This window comes from Macaca thibetana, chromosome 4 (genome assembly GCF_024542745.1).
Source record: "Macaca thibetana thibetana isolate TM-01 chromosome 4, ASM2454274v1, whole genome shotgun sequence".
Lineage (NCBI taxonomy): Eukaryota > Metazoa > Chordata > Mammalia > Primates > Cercopithecidae > Macaca > Macaca thibetana.
Genome location: NC_065581.1, coordinates 166637602 through 166662333, shown reverse-complemented (window position 1 = coordinate 166662333; position 24732 = coordinate 166637602). Strand labels below are relative to the sequence as shown.

The following is a 24732-nucleotide window of genomic DNA, read 5'->3' as shown; positions in this document are numbered from 1 at the left end:
AATAAAGAGCCCTCCTCCAGTAGAAACTGTGAGAAAGAGAGAGAATGTGTTGGTGACAGTCAGAGGAGCTAAAACACTAAGGCATCGTCCCATTACCAGGTGAGCCTAGTGATGCACATGGCATCCTTGACTGAAAATATCACAGCTTCCCAAATGATAGCAGCCCTGAAAAAAAATTCACAGGACATGAGCACCGCTGTAACAATACAGGTAGGGAAATGCCACTGGGCGTAATCGAGTGATGTTTCTAGCACGGCCACCTCATCTGCATGGCTATGTCAGCTTACCAAACGTGGGTGACAGCCAGATGTCTCTATTTATGTCAAACAGTGAGGCTTGACCCAATTAAATGTGCTACTAGAGTCAAGATTTTAATTAACATCAAAATGCTTTAAAGTGCACTAAAACTCAGTATCAGACTCTTATGAAATATTAAACGAAAAAGTTAAGAAAATCAACATGAAGTCAGATGAAAGCCACTAAATGATTAAACCTTAGTTTCATTCAATTGAAAGAATGAAAACCTAAAAAGATGTCATAAAAGTTCATTTTTAGGTATTCTCTAAAAGGTGCCCAACAAAATTTTATGAGTGATTCACTTGCAATTCAGAGTGTACCTAACACCATTGAAAAGTGAAGTAAATTTTTCTTATGCTTTTGATATGGTTTGGCTCTATGTGCCCGCTCAGATCTCAACTTGTAGCCCCCATAATTCCCACGTTGTGGGAGGGACCTGGTAGGAGATGATTGAATCATGGAGGCAGGTCTTTCCATGCTGTTCTGGTGATAGTGAATATGTCTCATGAGATCTGATGGTTTTAAAAATGGGAGTCCCCCTGTACAAGCTCTCTCTTTGCCAGCTGCCATCCATGTAAGACGTGACTTGCTCCTCCTTGCCTTCCACCATAATTGTGAGGCTTCCCCACCCACGTGGACCTGTAAGTCCATTAAACTTCTCTCTCGGTAAATTGCCCAGTCTTGGATATGTCTTTATCAGCAGTGTAAAAACAGACTAACACACCTTTCAACCAAAATACTGCCTAAAACCTGGGCACTTCTACAGACACAGGCAGGAACCTCTGGGTTTAGAGCTGAGGTCCAAGGATTTCCTTGGCCCTCCCTCACACTGATCCAGTGCATAGATCATTACTCATTATCAAACAAGCATTTTTAATCAAAGAAGATCTACAATATGTTGACATTATTTTGCATCTTTGGTTCTCACAAGCGATGCTTTTGTCTCAACACATTCCCACCAAAATGAGTTCTTCATAGCAGATGTAAGATACTTTGAGGGTTTGGATACAGAGATCACAATCAACCTTCATGTTAAAACGTGGCAGTAATTCACCTTTAAATGTCAAGCTGGCAAAGATTGTGGCAGGAAGTTGGTGAAGCTGAGACAAGACACCTGGCCCCACACCGGGTTCCTGAAGCTTCCCAGGGCTCAGATGCCCTAATATAAAATGCAAGGTCTGGGTGGGCAGACCTCCAAACCCCTCCTAATGCTCAAGTGAGGGAGGTAAATTGAAAATAGACTGATTCTCTTTACAATATTCTAACCCTAAATATTACTAAGTAAGACAGACATAAAATGTTTATGTCCTCATTATAACAATGTGCTAAGAAAGTCATGTGAGGAAAGTCTTGAAAAGGCCCCAAAATTGTTGGGTAGTACCACTGTGGATGAACATCACTACTTTTCAAAGTGTCTATTATGTTGTTACATTGCTTGTAAAATTCCTTTAATTACCTTAGAAGGATATCCCATAATTTCTTTCTAAGCAACTGCTTGGAGGACTGGGGTCTAGGGGATTTCATTTGAGGAGTTTTGTGGTCATTTAAATACATAGGTCTTAAGTGTGCTTAATTGTGGTGTGAGTGTAGCCATGTAAGTGGGCAAATGCAGTGCACCAAGAATATCTTTTGGGGTATCAGTCAGTCAAAGCAAATTTTATCCTGTTTACAACAAATTAAACGTTATCTTTGAAAGGTTTCCAAAGAGTTCAAAATTCTAGTGAGAGAAACATTGATCAGGGAAGATATTTGAAGCCTATCACTTGAAGGAAACGTGTGATTGAGCGACAAGGAAACCAAAGCAAAGAGAAAATAAATCGGGCCAGTGTCAATCACACTGACTTGGGGGCTCTTCTCACCAAGGTCTCACCCACCCCGGGGCTCACCCAGCCCAGGGCCCACCCACCCCAGTGCTCACCCACCCCAGTGCTCACCCACCCCAGGGCTCACCCACCCCGGGGCTCTAGCTGCAGACCCAAGTTCTGTTTCCTTTTCACACATGAGGGCGCCAGGATCCTGTTTCGTCAACTCACTTGGATCATCCCAGGCATGACCGAAGGAACTCATCTTCCACACATCAGGAGTATCCCCTTCCTGATGTGGCAGATGCCGCCTTTCCAGGTTGTCCTCAATGTCGCGCTTCCTGCCGATGGACCAGATTCCCCACCATGGACCCAGGTGTGTCTGTGACCTCCATCAAAACATACCTACGAAGCCCTAGACGCTCGCATAGCACAAGGCCCACGCCCCAGCTTTGAGCTTCGGGTTGACACAACTGGCACTGATGACACCGCTCCTGTCAAATCATTTGCTCCAGGAATTTCCTCAGGCCTGTGACCTAACTCTATCACATTACCTCGTCCATCTGTGTCTCAAGTTCCTCATCTGCAAAATGGGAATAATTGGAGAACCCACCACATCGAGGATGTTGCAGGGAATAGAGTTTATTCGAGTAAATTATTTTGAAGGCGGCTCTGGATATAGTAAGCATTATTCGTAATTATGACCACGTTTCCACACTGTTGATTACAACAGAGGGAGTACTTAATGTCCATAAATTAAGCTTCCATGTTACACTATTTTCCGACACACACTTAATACAATGAATTAGCTTTAATTATTATACAATGAGAATTAAAATAAGCAAACATATTCCTGCTCTCTGCTTCCTTTACACCAAAGAGTGGGCATTTAGACCACTGCAGGGTGCAGAAGGTGTTCCTAGAAGGAGAGCTGGGGGTGTGAGGCACACAGCAACATGGCACAAACACAACTGCGGGGCAGGGGGGCATGACAGAACAAGCACTTCACATCTCGAGCCTGAAGACAGCCCAGACGGGGGTGCAGGCTGGTCCAGGCCCCTGGGAGCCTTCATTTCTCCCCTGAGGAGCCTGTATCCCATTCCTCAGCAATGAAGGCAAAGGATGTTGTCAAAGACACACCAAGATCACACAGAACTCAAAAGACTGCACTCCAAAGAGGCTGCACTTCCCATTTTACAACATGAAAGACTGAGACTCAGAAGCTGGTCCAAACCCATGGGGAGTGGGAATCCAGGACTCACAACAGAACTGGTGACACCAAAGCCCAGGGCCCCCAGGACAGGCAGCAGGTGCCCCCAGAGGGGCAGGGTGAGACCGTCTCCCTCCCAGGGAGGCTGCTGCATCCCAGTTCTCTCTGATGAGCCAGTAAGTTGGTGGCCCCAGGGGAACTGTCCCCATGCCCTGAAGCCTTACCACAGCACAGACTCTGGATCACACTGCAGGATTATGTTATCATGAGGTCCCCTCAGTCTTCCTAGGAGTTTAATCGTTTGGAGTAAGTCCAAGAGGCCCAGGTTGCGCTGATTCCAACTCAGAGTGTGTTGCGCAGCAGGACCTTCAGGGCCCATCTTCATGGCAGGTGGGAAAGACCGGCCACTCCCTGTGCTGCCCCTCGCCGGAAGATGACGGCACACAGGCTGCAAGGGTCCCCCACTTCAAATTGACCATAAAATACCACCAAGAAAAGAGAAACAGAACTGGAATGTTTCTGTTAGATTCATTAGAAAGAGAAGGGAAAAGAGAGAACAAAATAGGCTTGGAAAAATTCCAGGGCTTTGCCGAGCTGGGCCTGCCATCCCGCTCAGTAGGGTCAGGCTGATTTCCATTAGGACCAGCCCCAGAGAGGAGGTGGCGCCACGTGCACTCGCGGGTGTGGGGAGGGCAGGCCTGGGCAGGGGCTGCAGCGAGCGCGAGGGGAGGCTCCCACCCCAGCAGCGATCACACGCACAGCTGGGAAGGCGACACGCCGGGCTCCTGTTCTGGGAGGATTACTCTGCCGCATACATATGATCAGTGCAGGCTCCTGTGTATTTACAAACGGTGACTCCAGGCCACTTTGTGATTACTAGGCACCCCACGGAAAAACGAGGCGATGAAGTCATTGCAGCTCCAGTGCAGGGTTGGTGGTGCCATTCGTCACTGAGTCCATCACAGTCAGCCAGTCCCTCGGGCACTGCTCGTGCTCGTGTTGAAGAGGGGGTTGGAGGCATGGCATCCCAGTGGTTGGCGTCACATTGGGGTGCTGGGACAGCTTTTCAACTGGGTTCTGACTCCTCTGTTGTAGACATGAATGGCTCTCACTGGAAGCTGCACTTTGTTTTTGTTGAAAGTGTTTAAATGCATGTTCCTCCTGACAGCCCTCGTGGACGGTCCAGAGGAGCTGCCGTCTCCAGGTGACCACGGAAGGGAGAGCTGGAAAGGGGCGTGGTGGCCGCACTGTGCCTGAGCCGGCATGAGGACACAGGCTTTGCCGTCTCTCCCAGGTTGTACACAGTTTGCCAGAAAGAGAAAATGGAGCGTGACGTGGAGCAGTTGCCGTTTCACATGACGTGTGCATGCTTGTCCTGAGCAGCTTCTTCAAAACCCTGCAGCCCCAGTCTTCTTGTTGTTGCTTTTCCCCTGAGCTCATGCCTCACGGGCAGAGGGATGAAGACTGAACTCATTCACCTCGATGGACGTGACGACCCGCCCGCCGCCCACACAGGGCAGCCCAGGCTTTTTCCTGCCCTCACACCGACAAGCCTTTTGCTTGCCACCAAAAACGATGCATCCAGAGTCCTCTCCAGGAAATCCCACCTTCTCCTCCTGTTAGCAGTACCTGATGTCCGACAATCCGGAAGCACCCTCCTAAAAATGTAAGGAGGCTTCTCTGGGATCAGCCTGACCTGGGGCGCGTTTTGAAATCCAGCACTAGCCAGAGCGTTCTCGTGGGAATGCCACTTCCCTTCTCAAGCTTCGGTGCTGGGGTTGCCAAAAGAGGAAAGCTCCAAGTGGGAAAGTCGCTGTGGCCGCCAAGTGGTACCGGGGAGTCTCCACGAGAGACCCTGCTGGGGCGCCGTGAGGTTCTCATAGCACCAAAGGCGTCTGGTGTGAACAGAACCCACTAAGAGGCTCCTCTCTGTCACCTGCTTCAATGCAGCCCAACCCAGTAGAGGTTAACTCAAGGGCAGACCCGTGGCCTGGGAATGGCCGCGGCCACCTGCCAGCCCTGCAGCCCCTCCACGCCCCACCCACCCTGCCTCAGTCTTGCAAAAACCCAGAGCCTTGCTCTTGCCCCTACACAGCTAATCCCAGTCATAAACGGCGACAGCTCGGCTGCGTCATTAGGGAACGACGTATGTGGGACCGTCTTTTAAACTGTCTATCAATTGAACCAGAAGCAGATGAAGTGACTTCGCAGAGCTCAAGGAAGACACATCGGCCCACACGCCCAGCTCCGAGCGGTGACTCCTTCTCAGCAGGCCCATGCCCCCACGCCCACTCCGCACTCCCCGGGCTTCGGGGCGGCCCTGGTACGAGGTGTCTGCAGTCAGAGGCTGGGCTGGAGGCAACTCCACCTTGGCCTGAGTGCTGCGCCCTTTCATAGGAACAGACCGGGAACTCGGGAAGTGAGGTGAAGACTCCGCCCAGACGTTTGCATGGATTCATGGACGGGTCACCCTCATCCTCTGACGCTGCTGAGATGTGAGGTACCGGGAACTCGGGAAGTAAAGTGAAGACTCCGCCCAGACGTTTGCATGGATTCATGGACGGGTCACCCTCGTCCTCTGACGCTGCTGAGATGTGAGGTACCGGGAACTCGGGAAGTAAAGTGAAGACTCCGCCCAGACGTTTGCATGGATTCATGGACGGGTCACCCTCGTCCTCTGACGCTGCTGAGATGTGAGGTACCGGGAACTCGGGAGGTAAAGTGAAGACTCCGCCCAGACGTTTGCATGGATTCATGGACGGGTCACCCTCGTCCTCTGATGCTGCTGAGATATGAGGTACCGGGAACTCGGGAAGTAAAGTGAAGACTCCGCCCAGACGTTTGCATGGATTCATGGACGGGTCACCCTCGTCCTCTGACGCTGCTGAGATGTGAGGTATCGGGAACTCGGGAGGTAAAGTGAAGACGCCGCTCAGACATTTGCACGGATTCATGAAGGGGTCACCCTCGTCCTCTGACGCTGCTGAGATGAGAGGTTTTGAATCCATGTCGATTCTGTCACTTACAATTTTCTCCCCAAAGCTGCCCATTTGTATGAAGTGAGGCGAGGCTGTTCGGTTTGTTTTAAACCCCTCAGGTCTTCCTCTAAGTCCAAGGTTTCCGCCCCCCAGGATATAATGGCTCATTCTATGTCCTTTCTGTGATATTCAACCTAGTAATTCTGAGCGGCACCCCAGAAATAATAATGAAATCTGTACCTTTTTCTTTACATTTTATAAAATCTGTGTAACCTTTATAAGGTGAAGAAGTATCAAATGTTCTTCAGAAAGTTCATTTTAAGGGGGGAACAATAAACAAGTATAAACATGAACATTTTTTTTTTTTTTTTTTTTTTTTTTTTTGAGACGGAGTCTTGCTCTGTCGCCCAGGCTGGAGTGCAGTGGCCGGATCTCAGCTCACTGCAAGCTCCACCTCCCAGGTTTACGCCATTCTCCTGCCTCAGCCTCCTGAGTAGCTGGGACTACAGGCGCCCGCCACCTCGCCCGGCTAGTTTTTTGTATTGTTTAGTAGAGATGGGGTTTCACCGTGTTAGCCAGGATGGTCTCGATCTCCTGACCTCGTGATCCACCCGTCTCGGCCTCCCAAAGTGCTGGGATTACAGGCTTGAGCCACTGCGCCCGGCCAAACATGAACATTTTTAAGTAGGAGAGAATGAGGAGAGAAAAGGGCCCAGCCTCTCAAAGCCAAGACCTGAGGGCCACCCACCAAAGCCAACTGCCAGGTCAGCCCGGGCTTGGTGGCCGCCGAGCCAGTGTCCTTCCTGCCCCTCTCTCTAAATCCAACATTTCTGATTCTGCTTAGAGAAAACCACGATTGGGACAAGACGCAACATGGGAAAATGTTGAGTTGATTACAAAGTAGTTCACTATTTAATTCTTTTATATCTTAAAGAAGAAAACTCATAGACCAGACCCCAAGTTGGCTGCCCTCCCCTGGTCCTGTCTGGGGCCAACTGAAGGGTCACAGCCAGGCCCTCCTCAGCACCCCCAGGCTGCACCTCAAGCTGGCCTGGTTCTTGGACAAAGCCCCAGTTCCTCCCAAGGCCCTTCATGGTGGCCCATCCTCACTCTGCCCCAGCACCCTGCAGGGGACCCTAATGAGCCCTCCCCTCCTGACCTGGGCTCCCTGAACCCAATACTCACAGCCCCCATCTGAGACCCCGGCCACCAAGACCCTCCAGAGCCAGCTTGAGAGCCGCCTTTGGGTCAGCGCCAGCCCCTCTGCCCCACACCATTACCCAGTCTCAAACCGGGACCCTGGCCACAGGACGTGCACCTGTGGCATCCGCTGGAACACTGACCACACACAATCTGTCCCCATCAGCGTCTTCAGCACATGGCTGGTACAGGTGCAGCTTCAGGATGCATCCCATGGAAAAGCCATGAGCTCACCTCCAGCTCGAGACACATGCCAAGTGCTGCGGTACGATTTTTTTTTCACGTATTTTAGTGGGTTTTCTCTTCCCTTTCTTCATCAAAGCCTCCTCTGTTCTCCAGGATGTGCGTTCAGAAAATCCCAAGAACAATCTGATCAAGCACCAGCTGAAGGGCAAACGGTCTACCTGCAAACACCTGGTCTCACCGCCCAGGTGCTTCCCACCTGCAGAACCTGTCAGAGCCACAGTCTGGCCCTACCTGGGACAGGGAGATGAGCTGGGGGCGCGTGTCCTGAGAGCTCTGGGTTTCGTGCTGTGAAGTTACGAGGGGCTATTTTCAGTTCTGAATGAACCTGGAAAACCCAGAAAGCATCTAAAGAAGAAAGGGCCAAGAAAATGTGTGACAAAAATAAAAAGCCCAGTTAGATTTTGACTGAGGTTAGTTCTGGGTTAGTTCAATTCTTCTTCACAAACGCTTCAGCAGTGCCTCAGTTCCCAGAGCCACAGAGCCCTCGGGCCTCCTCATCCTTCCTGGGGGAGCTGGGACACACAGAGCCCAGAGGCAGCCCAGCAGGACAGACGGCCACAGGGCAGAGTCACAGGAGGACATGGAGTGGTCCCCAGCAGGCATCATGGACTGGGTGGAGCCTGGGAGAAACAGAGACAGAGAGATGAATAAAGACAGGGAAATAGAAAGATGAATAGAGTAAGAGAGACACAGAGAGTACAGAGATGGACAGAAAGACAGAACCAGACACACAGAGACAAGGACAGAGAGAGAAATGGAGACAGAAATAGAGGGGCAAAGAAAGAGAGATAGAGAAGACAGAGATGGAGCATGGCGGAGACCCAGAGATAGAATCAGAGAGACAGAGAAAGAGGGAGACAGAGACAGAGAGAGAGACAGAGATGTAGTATGTAGAATGGCAGAGATCAGTGGATAGAATTAGAGAGAGAGAGACAGAGAGAAAGAGACAGGAAAAGACAGAAAGAGATAGAGAGAAAGAGACAGAGACAGAGAGACAGGAAGAGACAGAGGCAGAGAGACAGAGACAGAAAGAGAGAATGGCAGAGACTGAGAGATAGAATCAGTGAGACAGAGAGACAGAGAGGTACAGAGACAGACAGAGAGACAGAGACAAAGAGAGAGACAGAGACAGAGAGAGACAGAGAGACAAAAAAAGAGAGAGAAAGAATGGCAGAGACTGAGAGACAGAACTGAGAGACACAAAGCGAGAGAGAGGAAGAGAGAGAGCCTTGCCTCTAACTCTCCACTTGGCTTTGCCAGGGAAATTCTTTTCTCCTTTTTGTTGAACTCCAGGATAGACTGAGAAGAGTGAGGAGGAGACCCGGAGACAAAGGCACAGCTGGAAATGACAGGGCCGCAGGTTGACGGAGCCTTGAGGCCACCGCACCCCCTGGCTGTCCCACACCCTCTTGGGGCACAGCCCTGGGTCCGCATTTGTCAGGCCACCCTGAGCACACTCTAGAACAACCTGTACCTGCCTGCGTCCGACAGCAGATTCAAGCCATGCTGCCCTGAATTCCTCAGGGCGGGTCACCCTGAGTGTCCGGCCAAGGCCCTGGGGACTCTGGTGCAGAAACAGAGGCTGTGTCCTCCCAAGACCGACTTCCAGGGAACTCTGCCCCCGGCCCTGCCGTCACAGCCACTGGGAGGAGGGCGTCCTGCGTGGAGCCGGGAGGAAGCCCCAGAAATTGACAGAGCATGACCTGGGAGTCAGCCTGGTGTCAGCCTCCGGGGAGCAGAGTGGGGCAAAAGCCTCGGCCTGGCGGGCTGCCCTCCTCCCTGTTGCCTTCTAGAATCAAAGTTGGCCAGACAACCTACAGATATGTTTGGAATTTAACAAAACAAAACGAAAGAGAAAGGTAGTCGAAATGAGGGAAGGGGCTAGGAATGGTGTACAAATCTAAATGACAGCTGCTAATGATTTTTCAAAATTTCCTTCAGATTTTGGGGTACAAAAAAATGCAAGTGATTTTTTGAATATCTGAGCACAGAAATTTTGATTTGCTGCACTTATTGTTCTTTTGGGTTAAAATCCCTCATGAAAATCATATGTCTGAGAATCCTATCACTGGAGAACACTGAAATATAATACTCATTTAGCAAATAAAATAAGTTAAGCGATTGCTTTAAATAAAACCCGACTCACAAAGGGGACTGACCTCACAGCAGAAAGAAAATAGCACCCTATTTAGCCAGTCCAGGCCCCAGGCGGGCAGCCCGCCTCACACTCCCCCCCGCACTGTGGTTATTTTAAAACCAAAATTCGGCTTCAATAACATGATACTCTTATCTGATACGTGAGTAGTAATACTGAATGTAACGCGCATATCCCAGACTTCTAAAGAAAGTCAGGAGAACCATCAGGCTAAAATTAAAATGTCCCTGCTTTTTAATTCCCTAATTTAGCATTTTGCACCATGAGCCAATTCTTTAAAGCTGGAGAGCTGAACTCACGTGAGGCAGCAGGCCCGTGGGGTCTTTTTGCTGTCAAGGTGGCAGATGGCAACCCCAGACCCCACCGTGGGACCCTCCCCTAAAAGACAGAGCTCAGCCGTTCTGGGGCTCCCTCCTGTGGTGGATTCTTGGAACCAGGGGACCTGGGAGACAACCTCTTCCAAAAAAGGAGAGGGGCTTCTCCTCAGACAAGCTGGGTGATTGCACCTGGATGTTTCCAGCAGGGTGCAGAAGGTGGAAGAGATGCCAAGAGTACAAAAAAAGAAGTTATGACTCCACCTGGATTTTCTCTCTGAATGAAAAGAAAGATCTATCTTTGGCAACTCTCTCCAAAAGAGAAATCTTTTAAGAATGAAGAACTGATGAGCATACTCACAGATCTGTGTATCCCACACAGAAAGAGCTTAACGGACGTGTGTGTTCAGGTCAGAGAGATTGCTCACTTTCCTTAGCCTAAGATGTTTACCAAAACCTAGAATATATACAGAGATAGAGAGGAGAGAGAGAGAGAGAGAGAGAGCGCGAGCTGCCTGGCAGGGATTCTGTGAGGACACAGGAGATCATGTCCGTGAAGGCACAGAGGGAGGGCTCTGTCATGTTTTAGGAGAGAAAGGTACAGAGTGTAAGGGCGGTTTATTATTCTTACAGGCGCCTTAATCCCATGTTCCAGATGCACTCATCCTGTTTCTGGAGAAGGTGTCCATGTTTCCAGAAAACAGCCTTTGCATGTGGTAGAATGAGGCAGAAAGCACGTTGTTACGACTATTCAGAGCTCATGGGACAACGTTCTTCACAAAGTGTCAATTACTGGATTAGTGTAAGTTTTTAGAGTAGCATTTCCAGTTACATGGACTTGTGAGTTCAATTTAGCATTTTATTGATGATTTCTAAGACCTCGGCTGTGGGCAGGTGCCATCCGAGGGAGGGAAACTCAGTATTCCGTGCTCCTGGCCTTTCCCCTGGGGAATAAATCCGTGCAGCAAATGGAAAGGCAGCCTCGGGGAGTGAGCTCCAGCCACGCCCATTGCTTGGGAGAATTAAGACCAACCCATTCACCGGAAGAAACAGGACCATGTAACATATTTGCATCAACTGGTGGCTGTATTTCCAACCTAGGATAATGGAATCAAGATGAAAATCTAGTTTTAATAAAAATATAAAGTATCATGTGGGGGTGCCAAAAAAATTCAAAAAACAATGAATGGTGGAAACTAGTTTAGCAGAATCTTAAATTTAGAGACACTTTTGCACTAGTGAAGCACAAACTAGTGCCATCTCACAAGGTCACATTTGGGTTTAAGTGACAAACTGCTTGTGCAATAGCATATCTGGTTTTGGGACCACATTCTTCAAAGGATATCAATGAACCAAAACTCCAAACGGAACCCAGTGGACAAAAGGAACTGAAAGTGTCAGGGCCTGAGATCATTCCTTTACATCCTGGGAAGCAGCGTCTAGTAAATGCATTTCAACATCAATGTCTCATTTAATCTACACAAACATTCCAAATACTGGAAGAGAGAACCCAGGGCTTTAGATAATTCATCCAGCACTTCAAGCATTCAACATCAGTATCTCAAATAATCTACACAAAACACTCCAAATACTGGAAGAGAGAACCCAGGGCCTGAGAAGAAAGGGGTAGAGGAACAGGGAAGAGAGAGACCAGCTGGGAAGGGGTCCCATCTGCTGACAAGCTAAGCATCTTCTTTAAATACTTAAATAAGTGGCCCTGGAAAATAGATGATGTCCATTCCTGTTGATTCATTAATAGACAAATGTTTAAAGATTAGGCTCTCAGCCTTCATTCAAACACAAGCCCTTTAGGCATTCCTAGTTGACAGCTTCTTATATAGGGTCCAAGAGGAATTCTCCTTAGAACAAATTTTGCTCTGTGGTGACTGGCATGACAGCAGGCCACCAGAATGCTCACATTATCTTTCTTGCTTGGTGTTCAAAACTGTATGGACATTTGTATTCCAAAGACAGAGGCCTAGACTGTCTTTGAAAGGGCCATAATGTCATATTATCCAGATCGATTCAACAGTAAAAGCTACCACCTTCATCTTTTCTCTCTCTTTCCTTTTCTTTTTTCTCTTCTGTCTCTTCTCTTTCTCCTCCTCCTGATAGATCAGCACATCTCAAGGAAGCAGCAATGACAGTATCCTGATTGAAACTCACTGTCCCTCGGGAATGTAGGACCACAGGGCGCAGTCCTGACCAGGGTCGGAATGGGATTTGATGGGCTGCAAACTACTACTTCTTTTTTTTTTTTTTTTTTTTTTTTTGAGACAGAGTGTCGCTCTGTCGCCCAGGCTGGGGTGCAGTGCCCGGATCTCAGCTCACTGCAAGCTCCGCCTCCCGGGTTTAGGCCATTCTCCTGCCTCAGCCTCCCGAGCAGCTGGGACTACAGGCGCCGCCACCTCGCCCGGCTAATTTTTTGTATTTTTTAGTAGAGACGGGGACTGCTTCTTCTTTGATGCGGCCATTTCACAGTGAAGAATATGACTGTCCCTCTAAAAATATGTATGTTACAAAAATTTAACTCAATTGTCTTTTGAAATGAAAGGATGACAGGAAAGCAGGTGTTTATTTTATGCTTCATTAAAGGTAATGAAATCTTCTAGAGGGTCCGGAAGTGCTTGTCAAACACAGGGAGCTGGACTCCCCAGAACCTTAATGCCAAAGAATGGCCATGCACGGTTCATCCGACAGTCCCAAGCCGCCAGCCACCGCAAAACGAAAGGACACTAACTTCTTTTTTCCAAGGTACATTTTAGGTTAGTTTTTTAATTGTGCTTAAAAAAATTCTTGATTACATCGACCCACATCCCATGTGGCATGAATTAATATACAACCAAAACCAAAAATATACCCTAAAGTTGGCCTGATTCTTTTTCATTCAGATCTCTCAAATTATTTTTAAAATTATAAGCACATATGGAATTTCCTTTGTTATTTGAAATTTCTATCTTCTATTTAAAAGTAATTCTCTTTTTTTAAAAGGTGACTATATTTTATGAAGTCATTTTCCTTCCATTTGATTGCTAATGTCAGGAAGAATATTACAGTGACTGCTATAAATGTGACGAAAGTTTGTACACAATGGTTCTGAGATACAACTTTAGATTTACATTTTTTCTCAACGTCATAAGAAACGCCGTGGCAGAGGAATAAGGGGGCAAGCATGTGGGTGGATTCATGTGAAGACAGATCAATCTGCAGACACTGGGAATCAGACAACAGAAGCTGGACACAGGGAGCCACAGGCAGGTCTGCATTCACTTCTGAAGACGGGCCACAAATGTGGTTCCATGTGAGCAAAGAAAGAAAAAACATGGTAATTAGGTGTAAAAAACTGAACATCGGGGTTAGATTTTGAGTTGCATGTTAGAGCTACAACACTAAGTGCAATCAGGGCATCATACAATGGTAAAATTGGAAAAGCTTTGGTGATATGTGTCTGCCCAACACAGGGACCCCATTAAGGTAATACCAACCCTACCATTCTAAAACTGAAAACGTGCCCAAAGACATTAGAATTATTAGTCTACTCACTCCAACAACACGTTTCCATCCTTGCTCAAAGTACTATGAATATGTTAATTAGTACTTCACTTTGAAACGTAAATATGTATCACGAGGCTCGTGGTAGGAAGAGGAAGTTTAGCACAAGATGTGCGTAAGCCTCACTGCCTCAGTGGAGAGAGGGTAGCCAGTACCATCCTCCTCTGCATCACCGTCCTCCTCATCACTGTCCTCCTCCCCATCGCCATTTTCCTCCCCATCAACGTCCTCCCCTCGTCGCCCTCCTCCCCATCGCCATCCTCCTCCCCATCACTGTCCTCCCCATTGCTATCCTCCTCTCCATCACCATCCTCCTCCCCATCACCATCCTCCTCATCGCTGTCCTCCTCCCCATCACCATCGTCCTCCCCATCACCATCCTCCTCCCCATCCCCATCCTCCTCCCCATCCCCATCCTCCTCACCATCGCCGTCCTCCTCCCCATCCCCATCCTTCTCCCCATCCCCGTCCTCCTCCCCATCCCTGTCCTTCTCCCCATCCCATCCTCCTTCCCCCATCTTTCTCCCCATCATCATCCTCCTCCCCAGCGCCACCCCCATCCCCGTCCTCCTTCCCATCACCATCCTCCTCCCCATCCCCATCCTCCTTCCCATCCCCTTCCTCCTTCCCAGCGCCATCCTCCCCATTTCCATCCTTCTCCCCATCCTCGTCCTCCTCCCTATCCCCGTCCTCCTCCCCATTGCTGTCCTTCTCCCCATCTCCATTCTCCTTCCCTTCCCTGTCCTCATCCCCATCACTGTCCTCCTCCCCAGTGCCTTCCTCCTCCCCATCCCTGTCCTTCTCCACATCTCTGTCCTTCTCCCCATCCCCAACCTCCTCCCCATCCCCATCCTCCTCCCCATCACTGTCCTCCTCTCCAGTGCCTTCCTCCTCCCCAGTGCCATCCTCCCCATCCCTGTCCTCCTCCCCATCACTGTCCTTCTCCCCATCCCCATCCTCCTCCCCAGCACCTTCCTCCTCCCCAGCACCATCCTCCCCATCCCTGTCCTTCTCCCCATCATTGTTCTTCTCCCCATCCCCATCCTCCTCATCCCCATCCTCCTCCCCATCCTCGTCCTCCCCAGACCCGTCCTCCTCCCCAGTGCCATCCTCCCCACCCCTGTCCTCCTCCCCATCACCATCCTCCTCCCCATCTCTGTCCTCCTACCCACCCCTGTCCTCCTCCCCAGCCTCCTGGGAGTGGCCCCACGCCTTCTGCTCTGCTCCTGAAAGCCCAGGTCACCACCAGGAGAGCTGCTCAGGTCCAGCGCAATGTTGCTTTCATGGCAGAGAATTTGCAAGAGTCTTCCGTGGGAGGATTTTCCTCCCTCATAACTCAGCCCTCAATATCATCAACTCACCACTAATCCTAGTCACAAATCCCAGGTCAGTTTGGGCCTGATCTGGGAGAATGCCTACCATCTTCCTGGCCCACTGTGGCTGACACATGGGACATCCCTGACCCGGGCAGGGAGAGCCTTTGGAAGTCAGACAATGTCCCTAATCCCAAGAAAAAAATCAAATGTCCATGGTGGCACCCGGCTGGTACGCAGGGTGGATTTGTTTGATTCTAGCGCCTTGATTGATCACTGAACAGAATAAGAGATAAACAAAATGCCCTAAGATCAACTTACATACCACAGCATTTTTTTTGCCAACAAGCTGGTGAACTTGTCCTTTAAGAAGTGACTAAAATCCAACAGACTCAGTATCCAAAATGAGATGGGCCTAATGGTGACCTGCACTCAAGGGCTCCAAACCCCTGATCAAACACACCACAGGTCATCGTGTTTACCTACAACTCTTCCGCCTTCAGAAACTTTATTATTGGAAGACTCTTTGCCGAGAACCTCAAATGTTACGAGTTTGCCTACCTCTTCACCCCCAAAAATGTCTGCCCTCGGCTAGGGGCTTGGGCAGGGATGGGAACGGTGAGAGATGCTGCAGCTGGCTCCAGGGCAGGGCCCAGGGCACCCACACTTTAGCAGAAGGAAGGAGTGTGCGGACCAGAAACTAGAAAACCTTCAGGGAGTCTCAGCCAGTGCTAACATAGAAATAGCAGCATCAATGGTCAGTATCTTGGTAAAGAGAAGCAAAGGAAGTTTCTTCTAATTTGGGCAGAAGCATAAAAGAGAAAGAAAATCGATGACCAGCCATGGCGGGTGGATCACTTGAACTCAGGAGTTCGAGACCAGCCTGGACAGCATGGCGAAACCTCATCTCTAAAAAAACATACAAAATATTAGCCAGGCATGGTGGCGTGTGCCTGTAGTCCCAGCTACTAAGGAGGCTGAGGCAGGAGAATCGCTTGAGCCCAGGAGGCAGAAGTTAGAGTGAGCCAAGAGCACACCGCTGTACTCCGGCCTATGGGACAGAGCAAGACCCTGTCTCAAAAAATAAAACAAATAGATGACCAGGCAAGAGAAGACTGTAAAGTGGGCAGAGATATGTACTGAAGGAGAAAGCAGCGTGGACATGCTATATTGACATTTGCCTTCTTTTAAGTGACAGTTTAATTGGTGGATATGCCACGTTATGTCATACGTAATAAAAATCAAAATAAAATTGTGGTTCATCAAAAAGAAGTCATTCTGAGACTGTCTCTGTGTGGAAAAATCTAGTTAAATTTAGCCAGATATTATAATATAAAATTTTCATTTGTACTTTTTTAAAACCTAAACATATAAATGTGATTTCATATTTTACTTGGTTCTCTTTATTTGTGTTTTATTACAATCTTTGCTGTTTGATGTCTGGCCTGGAACTGGAAAACCATATAAGAATGTCTGTTATTTTCACATTCAGAGCTATTTCTTTTTAGCCCATAGGAAATTAGGAATCAACAAAATATTAATTCATATTATAAAATCTTTCCTCTTGTGAGCTACAGTTAAATGTCCACTATATTAACTGTTATACGTACTTTATAGACATACAATGACTAATGCCAGGATCTTACTCTATTACTCAGTGCCATCAATTGGAGAAACATAAGGGCTGGCAGTTTTAAAGAGTATTTCTTAAATTTTCTCCTCTAACTTCAAAATCCTACTGGAAATTCATCATTCTAAGTTTGTGTGTTATATGTGTAGAACAGTTTATCTTTTGTTTTTGTTTGTTTTTGAGAGAGAGTCTCGCTCTGTCACCCAGGCTGGACTGCAATGGCATGATCTTGGCTCACTGCAACTTCTGCCTCCTGAGTTCAATCAACTCCCCTGTCTCAGCCTCCCAAATAGCTGGGATTATAGGCGCATGTCACCACACCTGGTGAATTTTTGTTTTTTCAGTAGAGACGGGATTTCACCACGTTAGTCAGGCTGGTCTTGAACTCCTGACCTCAGATGATCCGCCCACCTTGGCTTCCCAAAGTGCTGGGATTACAGGCATGAGCCACTGTGTCCAGTTTGGTTTATCTTTTAATTCAAAAATACAGAAATGTTACCCTTGACCTCCAAACCAATGTTCTGCTGACAATCTTAATAACAACTCCCATTCTAAAATCCTAGATTGGCAAGAAGGCTTATTTTGATTTGGAATTACTGAGAAATCTGTTCGGTTCTGAGCCATTGCAACTGACGTTACATCCATGCCCATTGGCGGCATGGTCTTGTTACGGCCTGCAATTGCTTATAGTGTTATTTACGGTCTTGATTTCACAGCAAAATTAAAGTGACTCTTCCAGATGTTTGGGTTTTTAGACGCCATGTAAATGGGCTTCTAAGTTGGAAAGTTTTGATTATGTTTAGTTCTCTCCTCCTTAACCACCTTCGTGGTCCGTCTTCTACTGGGGAATGCAGTAAAGCCCTCCCAGAGCATGAAATGGACTCAAGGCATTTGCAATGGAAGAAGAAAGGAAAAAAAAAAAAAAAAAAATCACAGTAATTCCCTTGAAGATCCAAGGCTGAGTGAGAACTACATCAAAACAGGACAAGGTAGGCATTCCAAACCACAATTGCTCAGAAATGGAATAGCACTTGTATTTTTGCTGTTTCAGCAAAATCAATATTAAATCATCTCATGAACTTGCTCGTGAAACTTTTAAAAAATTATATACGGGTGAATATTGTTTTCTTATCACCTTTCTTCTCTTTCAAAGCAAATAAACACAAATAGGAGTGGGAAATAACTGTTTCAGGTCTGTGGTTATGCATTCCGCAAGACCAGTAAGAGGCATTTACCAGGTGCCAGACGCTCAGTGAGAAGATGAGGGTTCAGGATGAAAGTCAACTATAGTCTGAGAGGTGAAGCGGTAGTGTGGAATTGTAAAGTTTCTGAAGACAGTGCAAAAAACAGTGCCGGGAACTCCCCCTGAAGAAAGAAAAATAATGGCAGGTTGACTTGAGAAATATTCGGATCCGCTTAGTGACCAGGGGCCCTTCAGAGTCTCTCAAAACTTCAGTTTCCTCATCTCTTGAATGTGGAGACAACGGTACCTTGAATGAAGTCGTGCGTATGAACTTAGGGGAGCATTAGGTATTGGCAGTAAGACAAGTCTGAGAAGGATGGTCATGTAACTTCAACATTATAAGTATGAGCAAAAGACGATTTAGTCAACGTGGAAATGAATGATTTGGCTCTAACCAAAAACTTCTGGGAAAGGGGTCACAGGCAATATTGTTCCTTTCTCTGCCTTTAAAGAAATAATCTAGGCATAGGCTTACTGGTCAGTCCATCAAAATTCATATAATGACAACCATGATAAAGTTGAATAATTGTGATCACACCTGTTTGCTCTTTGAAAACAGAATCATGTGTAATAAAAACCATTTATACTAGAGATCACTCCCTCATCTCAGTCATTCACAGAAATAAAAAGGAAAATGGGCACTGTGTGGCATTCGATGTACCTACTTCTTCAAGGAAGAAATTGACCTGGATCCAAATTAGGGCACATTGGACACACTTAAGAATGCCATTGTTGACTGGAGGTGAGAGGGTCTGAGCGATAGCCAGGAGGTTGTGCAAAGCCATCAGAAAGTCACAATGAGAGACACAGAGGGCCTCACGGTGCCATTTCTAAAGAACGACTTTGGTGAAAAGAATAGAGATCATTACCAAGCAAAGTGGATTCTCTGAGTCTTAAACATAAAGTAGCAGAGGTGAGCACACCAGCAATGCCGGGCCCACCAAGAAAGCGCGCTCACCATAGGTGGGGAAGAAAAATGCATGGTCCTGAGAAGCCAGGTGTGGCAAACTGAAAGCCCCAGAGAGGCTGACACATAGCCCTGCTTCTAGATGAGAAGAAATGAATGGAGTAGAAGGAGGCAGAGAGGCAAGTTATCCTTCTTGGTCTACACAGTCCCACATGGCCTACTCCCACAAAGCCCACATATACACCCAGAGCCAAGTGGTGTGCTCTGAGGATCTGCGGCAGGTGAAAATACTGCAAAGCCGAATCCACACACACCTTAATTCCACAACGCTATATGCATTGATAATTATGGCAGGCACCAACTGATAACACTCTCTTATATGGACCCATGGCATGGGCACCACCAAAATAATGTTAGCTGGAGAACTCACATATAGTAGGCGCATTAAAAGCCTTATCTTTAATCCTCATGACATGCTTGAAAGATATCATGTATTCTCATTTTACAGATAAGGGGACTGAAGATTATGAAATTAAGTAACTTACCTAAAGTCACACATCCAGCAAGACCCCAAGCTGTGAGTCCCACCCGCTGCATGGACTGACACTGCCTGTGATTTATTAAAGTAGGTAGGATGCAAGTTGTAGGGAGAGAAGGCCATTCTTTGAATGAGGGCCTCTGGAAACAAAAGAGATTTCCACAAACCAGATGGCAATTTGAAAAGAGATCAGCAGCACTGAAAAATCCTGCACATCTAACATTTCCCAGTGACCAGTCAGATCTCAAGCCTGCCTCAGTTACTTTGTAATTCAACTACTTGATTTTCTAGACTGGGGGTGGGGTGAGAAGAAGTGTGCCAAGATGTGTTATGGCTTTAATCTTTTCTCTGGGATACTGATTTTATTTGCAAATGTAAGTTTCAGGCAAAGTGTTCTTGGGGAATGCAGCCAAAGGGCAAAGCCCGCGTGGGGCATCAGCTCCTGCACAGAGACCCCACATGCAGTGGGTCTCACCGCAATCCAAGACATCTTTGGGGCAACCTCAAGGAGGCAAAGGGTGAGAGGGTTCAAGTAAACAGATGAGAAAGGGGAGAGAAGACAAGAAAACCTGCTGAGTCTTAAACTGTTCTAATTACTAACTACCTTGATTCTGCTCTTCCCGGGGGACCAACAGGCCTGATCCCACCCCCACACACCCAGGGCAGCAGGCAGATGCCAGTCTCTACTTTTTACGCTTTCAGAAAATCTGAAAATCCGTGTCAACTGTAGGTACCTGCTGCTACCGTCCTGGAAGAAAATGCTATGATCTCCTTTGGAGAATTGGCCTTAGTTTCTCTGTCTCCTCTAGTGTGCTTTAAGAGTGTGTGTGGGGGGGGGTCTGTGAGCGTATACGTGTTTATATTTATGTATAGATGCATGTACAGATGTGCATATACATGAATACCTCCAGTGAGTGTCCTCTGAGGGCCCCCTCTGTGGAGATAAAGGATCTTCAGGGAAAGCCTGAGTGTGTGAAAACCTCCTTGGAGCCCCAGTTAGCAGTTTCTAATCTACAAGTCATTTGTGAGACACAAGGCAGGGACCCCAGGCTGCTGCAGAAGAATTTTAGGTATGAGCAATGAACTCACAAACCATCCTTCACACTGCTAAAACGCAAAAGAAAGAAGACGAAGAAAAAGTAAAAGAGAAAGAAAAGATGCCCACATGACTGTTGTAAATTTGCTGAAAGGCAGAACCGACCACAGCTTATTTCAACCATCTTTATTTTCAATACAATAAACACCTTTAGGACAAGTCCCCCGCCACTTAAAAGACGGCTCTCCACCAGAGGCATTCTCGCTACCTTCGTGTTTTCTCAAGCACTTGTTCAAAAACACATTTAAGTGGAATGTTTTCGTTTCTGGCGATTGCATTAATGATGGGTTTGCAAACCCTGCAAGCCCACGAGGTCGGCTGGAGCTGGGGGCTGCAGACACCCGGCCCTGGCCCAGCGGCCGCCGCGGGTTGGCTTGGCCGGCGGGGGCTTGGCTCGGCCCCCTCTACATAGCTCCTCATTTGGCACCGCGTGCCTCGGCCGGGCCAAGGCTGTCGCATAGAAGTTGCAGCTCAGAAAGAAAAACACACAGCGGTCAACCGCGGTGACCCTCGCGCTCAGGAGCGCAGCATCCCTGCCACGAGGAAGAACCCAGAGGCCCCGCAGAGCGGGGAGCCGCCGCCTCCCTCCAGCTCTGTCCTGAGAAAGGAAGAAAGCGCTTCTCTAATAACACTCAGGCCCGTGAAGAATCATCTGTAACATCATCTGCTTCTTCCTCGGCTCACTTACGAGGGCCTCTGGGAGGGTTAGACCCACTAGTGGGGCCCACGACTGGCAGCCCCTTCACCAGGCGAGAGGCCCGGGATCCGCGCGGCGCACGAGCCCAAAGCGGCCGGGGAAGCGCGCACCAGGCCGGGTCCCCGTGGGCGAGGTGGGCGCCCAGTCCCGGCGGGTCTGCCTTGGCCTTGGGACAGTCCGCGGGGCGGCGCCGGCGCTCCCAAACCTGGTTCCCCGCAGGCTCAGGCCCAGCAGTGAGTGCGGGACACCCGAGCGCACCCGCAGCTCCCACTTGTCCAAGGTCTGCAGGACCCCAGGATCCTCTCACAGCCGGGTCAGAACCCCCGAGGCAGGTGGGGTCCCAGCCAGGTGGAACCCAAGGAGCCCGTCGCAGTCGCGGCAGGATCCCGGCGGGCAGGGTCCCCAGAAGCCCATCCCGACCGGGTCCCAGGCGCGCACTCTGCGGTCCTACCTGCTCCAGCCCCGCAGGCGGGCGAAGGCTCCACTGCCCCCGGGGCCACCTGCTCCCCATGCCTGGGCGCCTGGGCCTGGAGGGGGGCGCGGGCACCCGAACCCGGCGGGCGGCAAGAGGCGGCACCAATTAAGCGCCAGGTCCCGCGGGCCCGGGCTTACCGTGAGCGCCGAGAACTTCTGCGCGGGCACCGGCTGGAGCAGCACCGCGAGCAGCAGCAGCCAGCAGAGCTGGGGGAGCAGCATGGTGGCGGAGGTGGCGGGGGCGGGAGATCAGCCGCGCCCTGCGCCCTGGCACTGCTACCAGGAGAGCCCCGAGGGCGATCGCGGCCCGGCAGGCGCGTGGAGGGGCGGCTCCGTGATGCTCTCCCCACAGCTCCCGGAGGCCCTGCTGGAGCAGCTCCCCTGCAGGCACCCAGAGGTCCTCCGCGTCCTTTGCGTCCGCCCTCGGTCCTGTCAAATACCCTGGAGCTTCCCGGATCCTCCCCTCCCGCCCGCCTCCCTCCCTCCCTCTCCCTCTCCTCCCCCAGCCCCACCTCCCAGCGCCCGCTGCCGCGTGCCCGCTCCGGCCCAGAGGCCGCCCTGGCGCGGGTCTGCGGAGCGAGAGGTGGAGTGGGGGCCACCAGAGCTGCGTGGTGGCCTGTCGGGGCTGTCTCTGTGCCTCCTTCCCCGCGCGCACACTCACACACACGCATACCCAGACACACGCACGCACTAACTCCCACGCGCGCACCCTCGGGGGCCTTCCAAGCACAACCACGGGACGCACCGCGCCCTCCTCACGCTCCAGGGTCCAGGCCTGGTCCGCGCAGAATCAGCCCAGCGGGCCTTTTCATCCACAAGGGTTAACGCCAAACTTTGGCCAGTCCCCAGACTCCGGGGTTCTCCTTGACCTCTGCCCTCTAAGGCCCCCTGGTCCGGCCCAGAACATCGCCTCTCAGAGGTGCTGAAGGATCAGCTGCGCTCCAGAAAAGGCTGCGCCGGAGGCAGCCCGCCTTTGGCATCTTTACACGGAGTTATCCACGGCAGGGATGGTGGAATTTAGGTCCTAAAGATCCTGGGTCTGACCTGGGGTGTAGCCTTGATCCTCTGCAAGTGGGGGAGCAAGTGGTTGGCCGTCATTCACAGACACATATGGCTGTTTTTAAACAGCTCTGTCAAAGCATTTCAGGTGTTTATGCGGGGAGCACAGGGCTTGTGGAGGTTGTAAACTCGCCCGTGGAGACTACGGTGGAAACCAAGAAAATTTTGCACACCCAGACTCTGGATAATATCCATTGCAGACAACATTGCTGAAATAGTTTAGCCTTGGCTTATAACTTTACAGGAAAAAACCCTAATTCTGTCTCACACAGAAAGCCAGAAGAGTGAAGATTTGTTCAAGAACAATGAATCAATTGACTTCTCAGGGGCATTGGGGAAAGCACAAAACATAGAAAATCCAAATCTGAGGTTTCATCCGATGTCTAGCCCACTGCTTTGGCTATGAACTCTGGGGGAGGGGGCTGTATCAGCAAGTTCTGGGACTGGCTGCTAAGGCAAAGGCAATGCTATTGCAACCTTTCCCACACAATTTTACCGGGAAAGTGATGACCATCGGGCCACGGAAAGACGGGAAAGAAATGCACCTTTTCCTGAAGGAGGGCTACTCTCAGAATTCTCCTTCAAATTCCAAAGCCCAGGGAATCTATTAAGTACTTAACACATTCCTCCTGGGTTAAGGACTTAGAAGGAAATTATAATAAAACTCTTCAGGGACTGCTTTTGCGTCGAGAAAAACAGGTGAGCAGAGCAGCTGCAAATGATTAAGTAAATAGGAATCACTGTTAGGAAACTGCAGTGAAAATTAAAGAGAAAATAAACACTACATACCACTAATTCTAAGATTATCCAAAGAATAAAATTTACACTCGAAGCTGACATACTTCCTTTAGGAAGCATTTGCTACTAAAGAACCTGTTTTTCACTTTCCACTTTATTGAGAGTACTGCTCATCAGAACTCCAAAGTTTGAAAGCATGTTCATTTATCCACCGTCATCCACTGCAAGAATGGCAGACAAGAAGTAGACTTAATTATTCCCATTTTACAGACGAGGAACAAAAGTCAAAGGGGCCAGATGCCTTAGCCAGATCTCCTAAGCAACAAAATCAGAAACAGAATGCAGATGTTAAAACCTGCAATACTGACAAATCCACTTCACTTCCTTCGGCAACATGGAGAACAGAAGAAAATCCTCGGCCCTCCGTGCCTTGTATTCAAGAATCTCAACACGTCTTTCATGTAGCAACTCCAGAATCCTCTGGGAACTCTAGGAAGATAAATGAAATGCATTTGTCCAAAACTCTGACAGATAAGGCAGGGTTGGAGCCTTCGAAACCCCTTTCAAATCTGGAGGAGCTCATGTGTCCTGAATGCCAAATTTTAGTTTCTCGAAATTCTAGAAATGGAGTTTGGAGAGATAATCAGTCTCCATTTTTATGAAGAAAAACAATATATTTATTTTAAACACTGGGAAATAGTTATGTCTGTCTTTTATTTGTAAGTCTTCAAGAAAGTTATTACTGGCAGGAATGCCAGAGAGCTGTCATGTTAGAAAGGATAAAAAAGTAATTCACTTCGTTCAAAGTTAAGACAGGAAGTGATCAGCTCTATACTTTCCAAAGAGTTTCTATAGGATGCAGGAAGAAGTTCCCTTCTCTTGGAAATGTAGGGCTGTGTGTGTGTGTGTGTGTGTGTGTGTGTGTGTGTGTGTGTGTGTGTGTTTTAATTAAAAAGTGATGCAGGGCCCATTCTAAAATGTGGCTTATGCATTCAGAATTTAAATGCTTGTCACTGATGAAAGTTACAATAAAGAACAGCAAGAGAAACTAATTACCAAGGACTCCAGCTATTCTCACATTTCTAAACTAACTTTCCCTCTTAGGCCATTAGCAAAATGCTTTATCATGAGTATTGGCTTCCTTTTTATTTATTTTACTATACTAAAACTGCAAAATGATTTTATTTTCATGATAGACATGATATAATTTAGTTATTATTTCTGGCTAATTCATGTTTAGCCAGAAAACCTCTGGTTGGCTATTTTCCCATCTCAATATGCAA

At 48.6% G+C, this 24732-nt stretch overlaps 1 protein-coding gene across 1 annotated transcript in view; it reads right to left on the bottom strand.

Annotated features, from left to right (window-relative positions):
• The window catches only part of SMOC2 (SPARC related modular calcium binding 2), a 225114-nt gene extending 203026 nt beyond the window's left edge, over positions 1 to 22088 (bottom strand). The window contains exon 1 of the mRNA XM_050787103.1: positions 21791 to 22088. Within this exon, the coding sequence (XP_050643060.1) occupies positions 21791 to 21874 (84 nt within the window). The 5' untranslated portion in view covers positions 21875 to 22088. The remainder of the gene's footprint in view (positions 1 to 21790) is intronic.
• Between the last annotated feature and the right edge of the window lie 2644 nt (positions 22089 to 24732).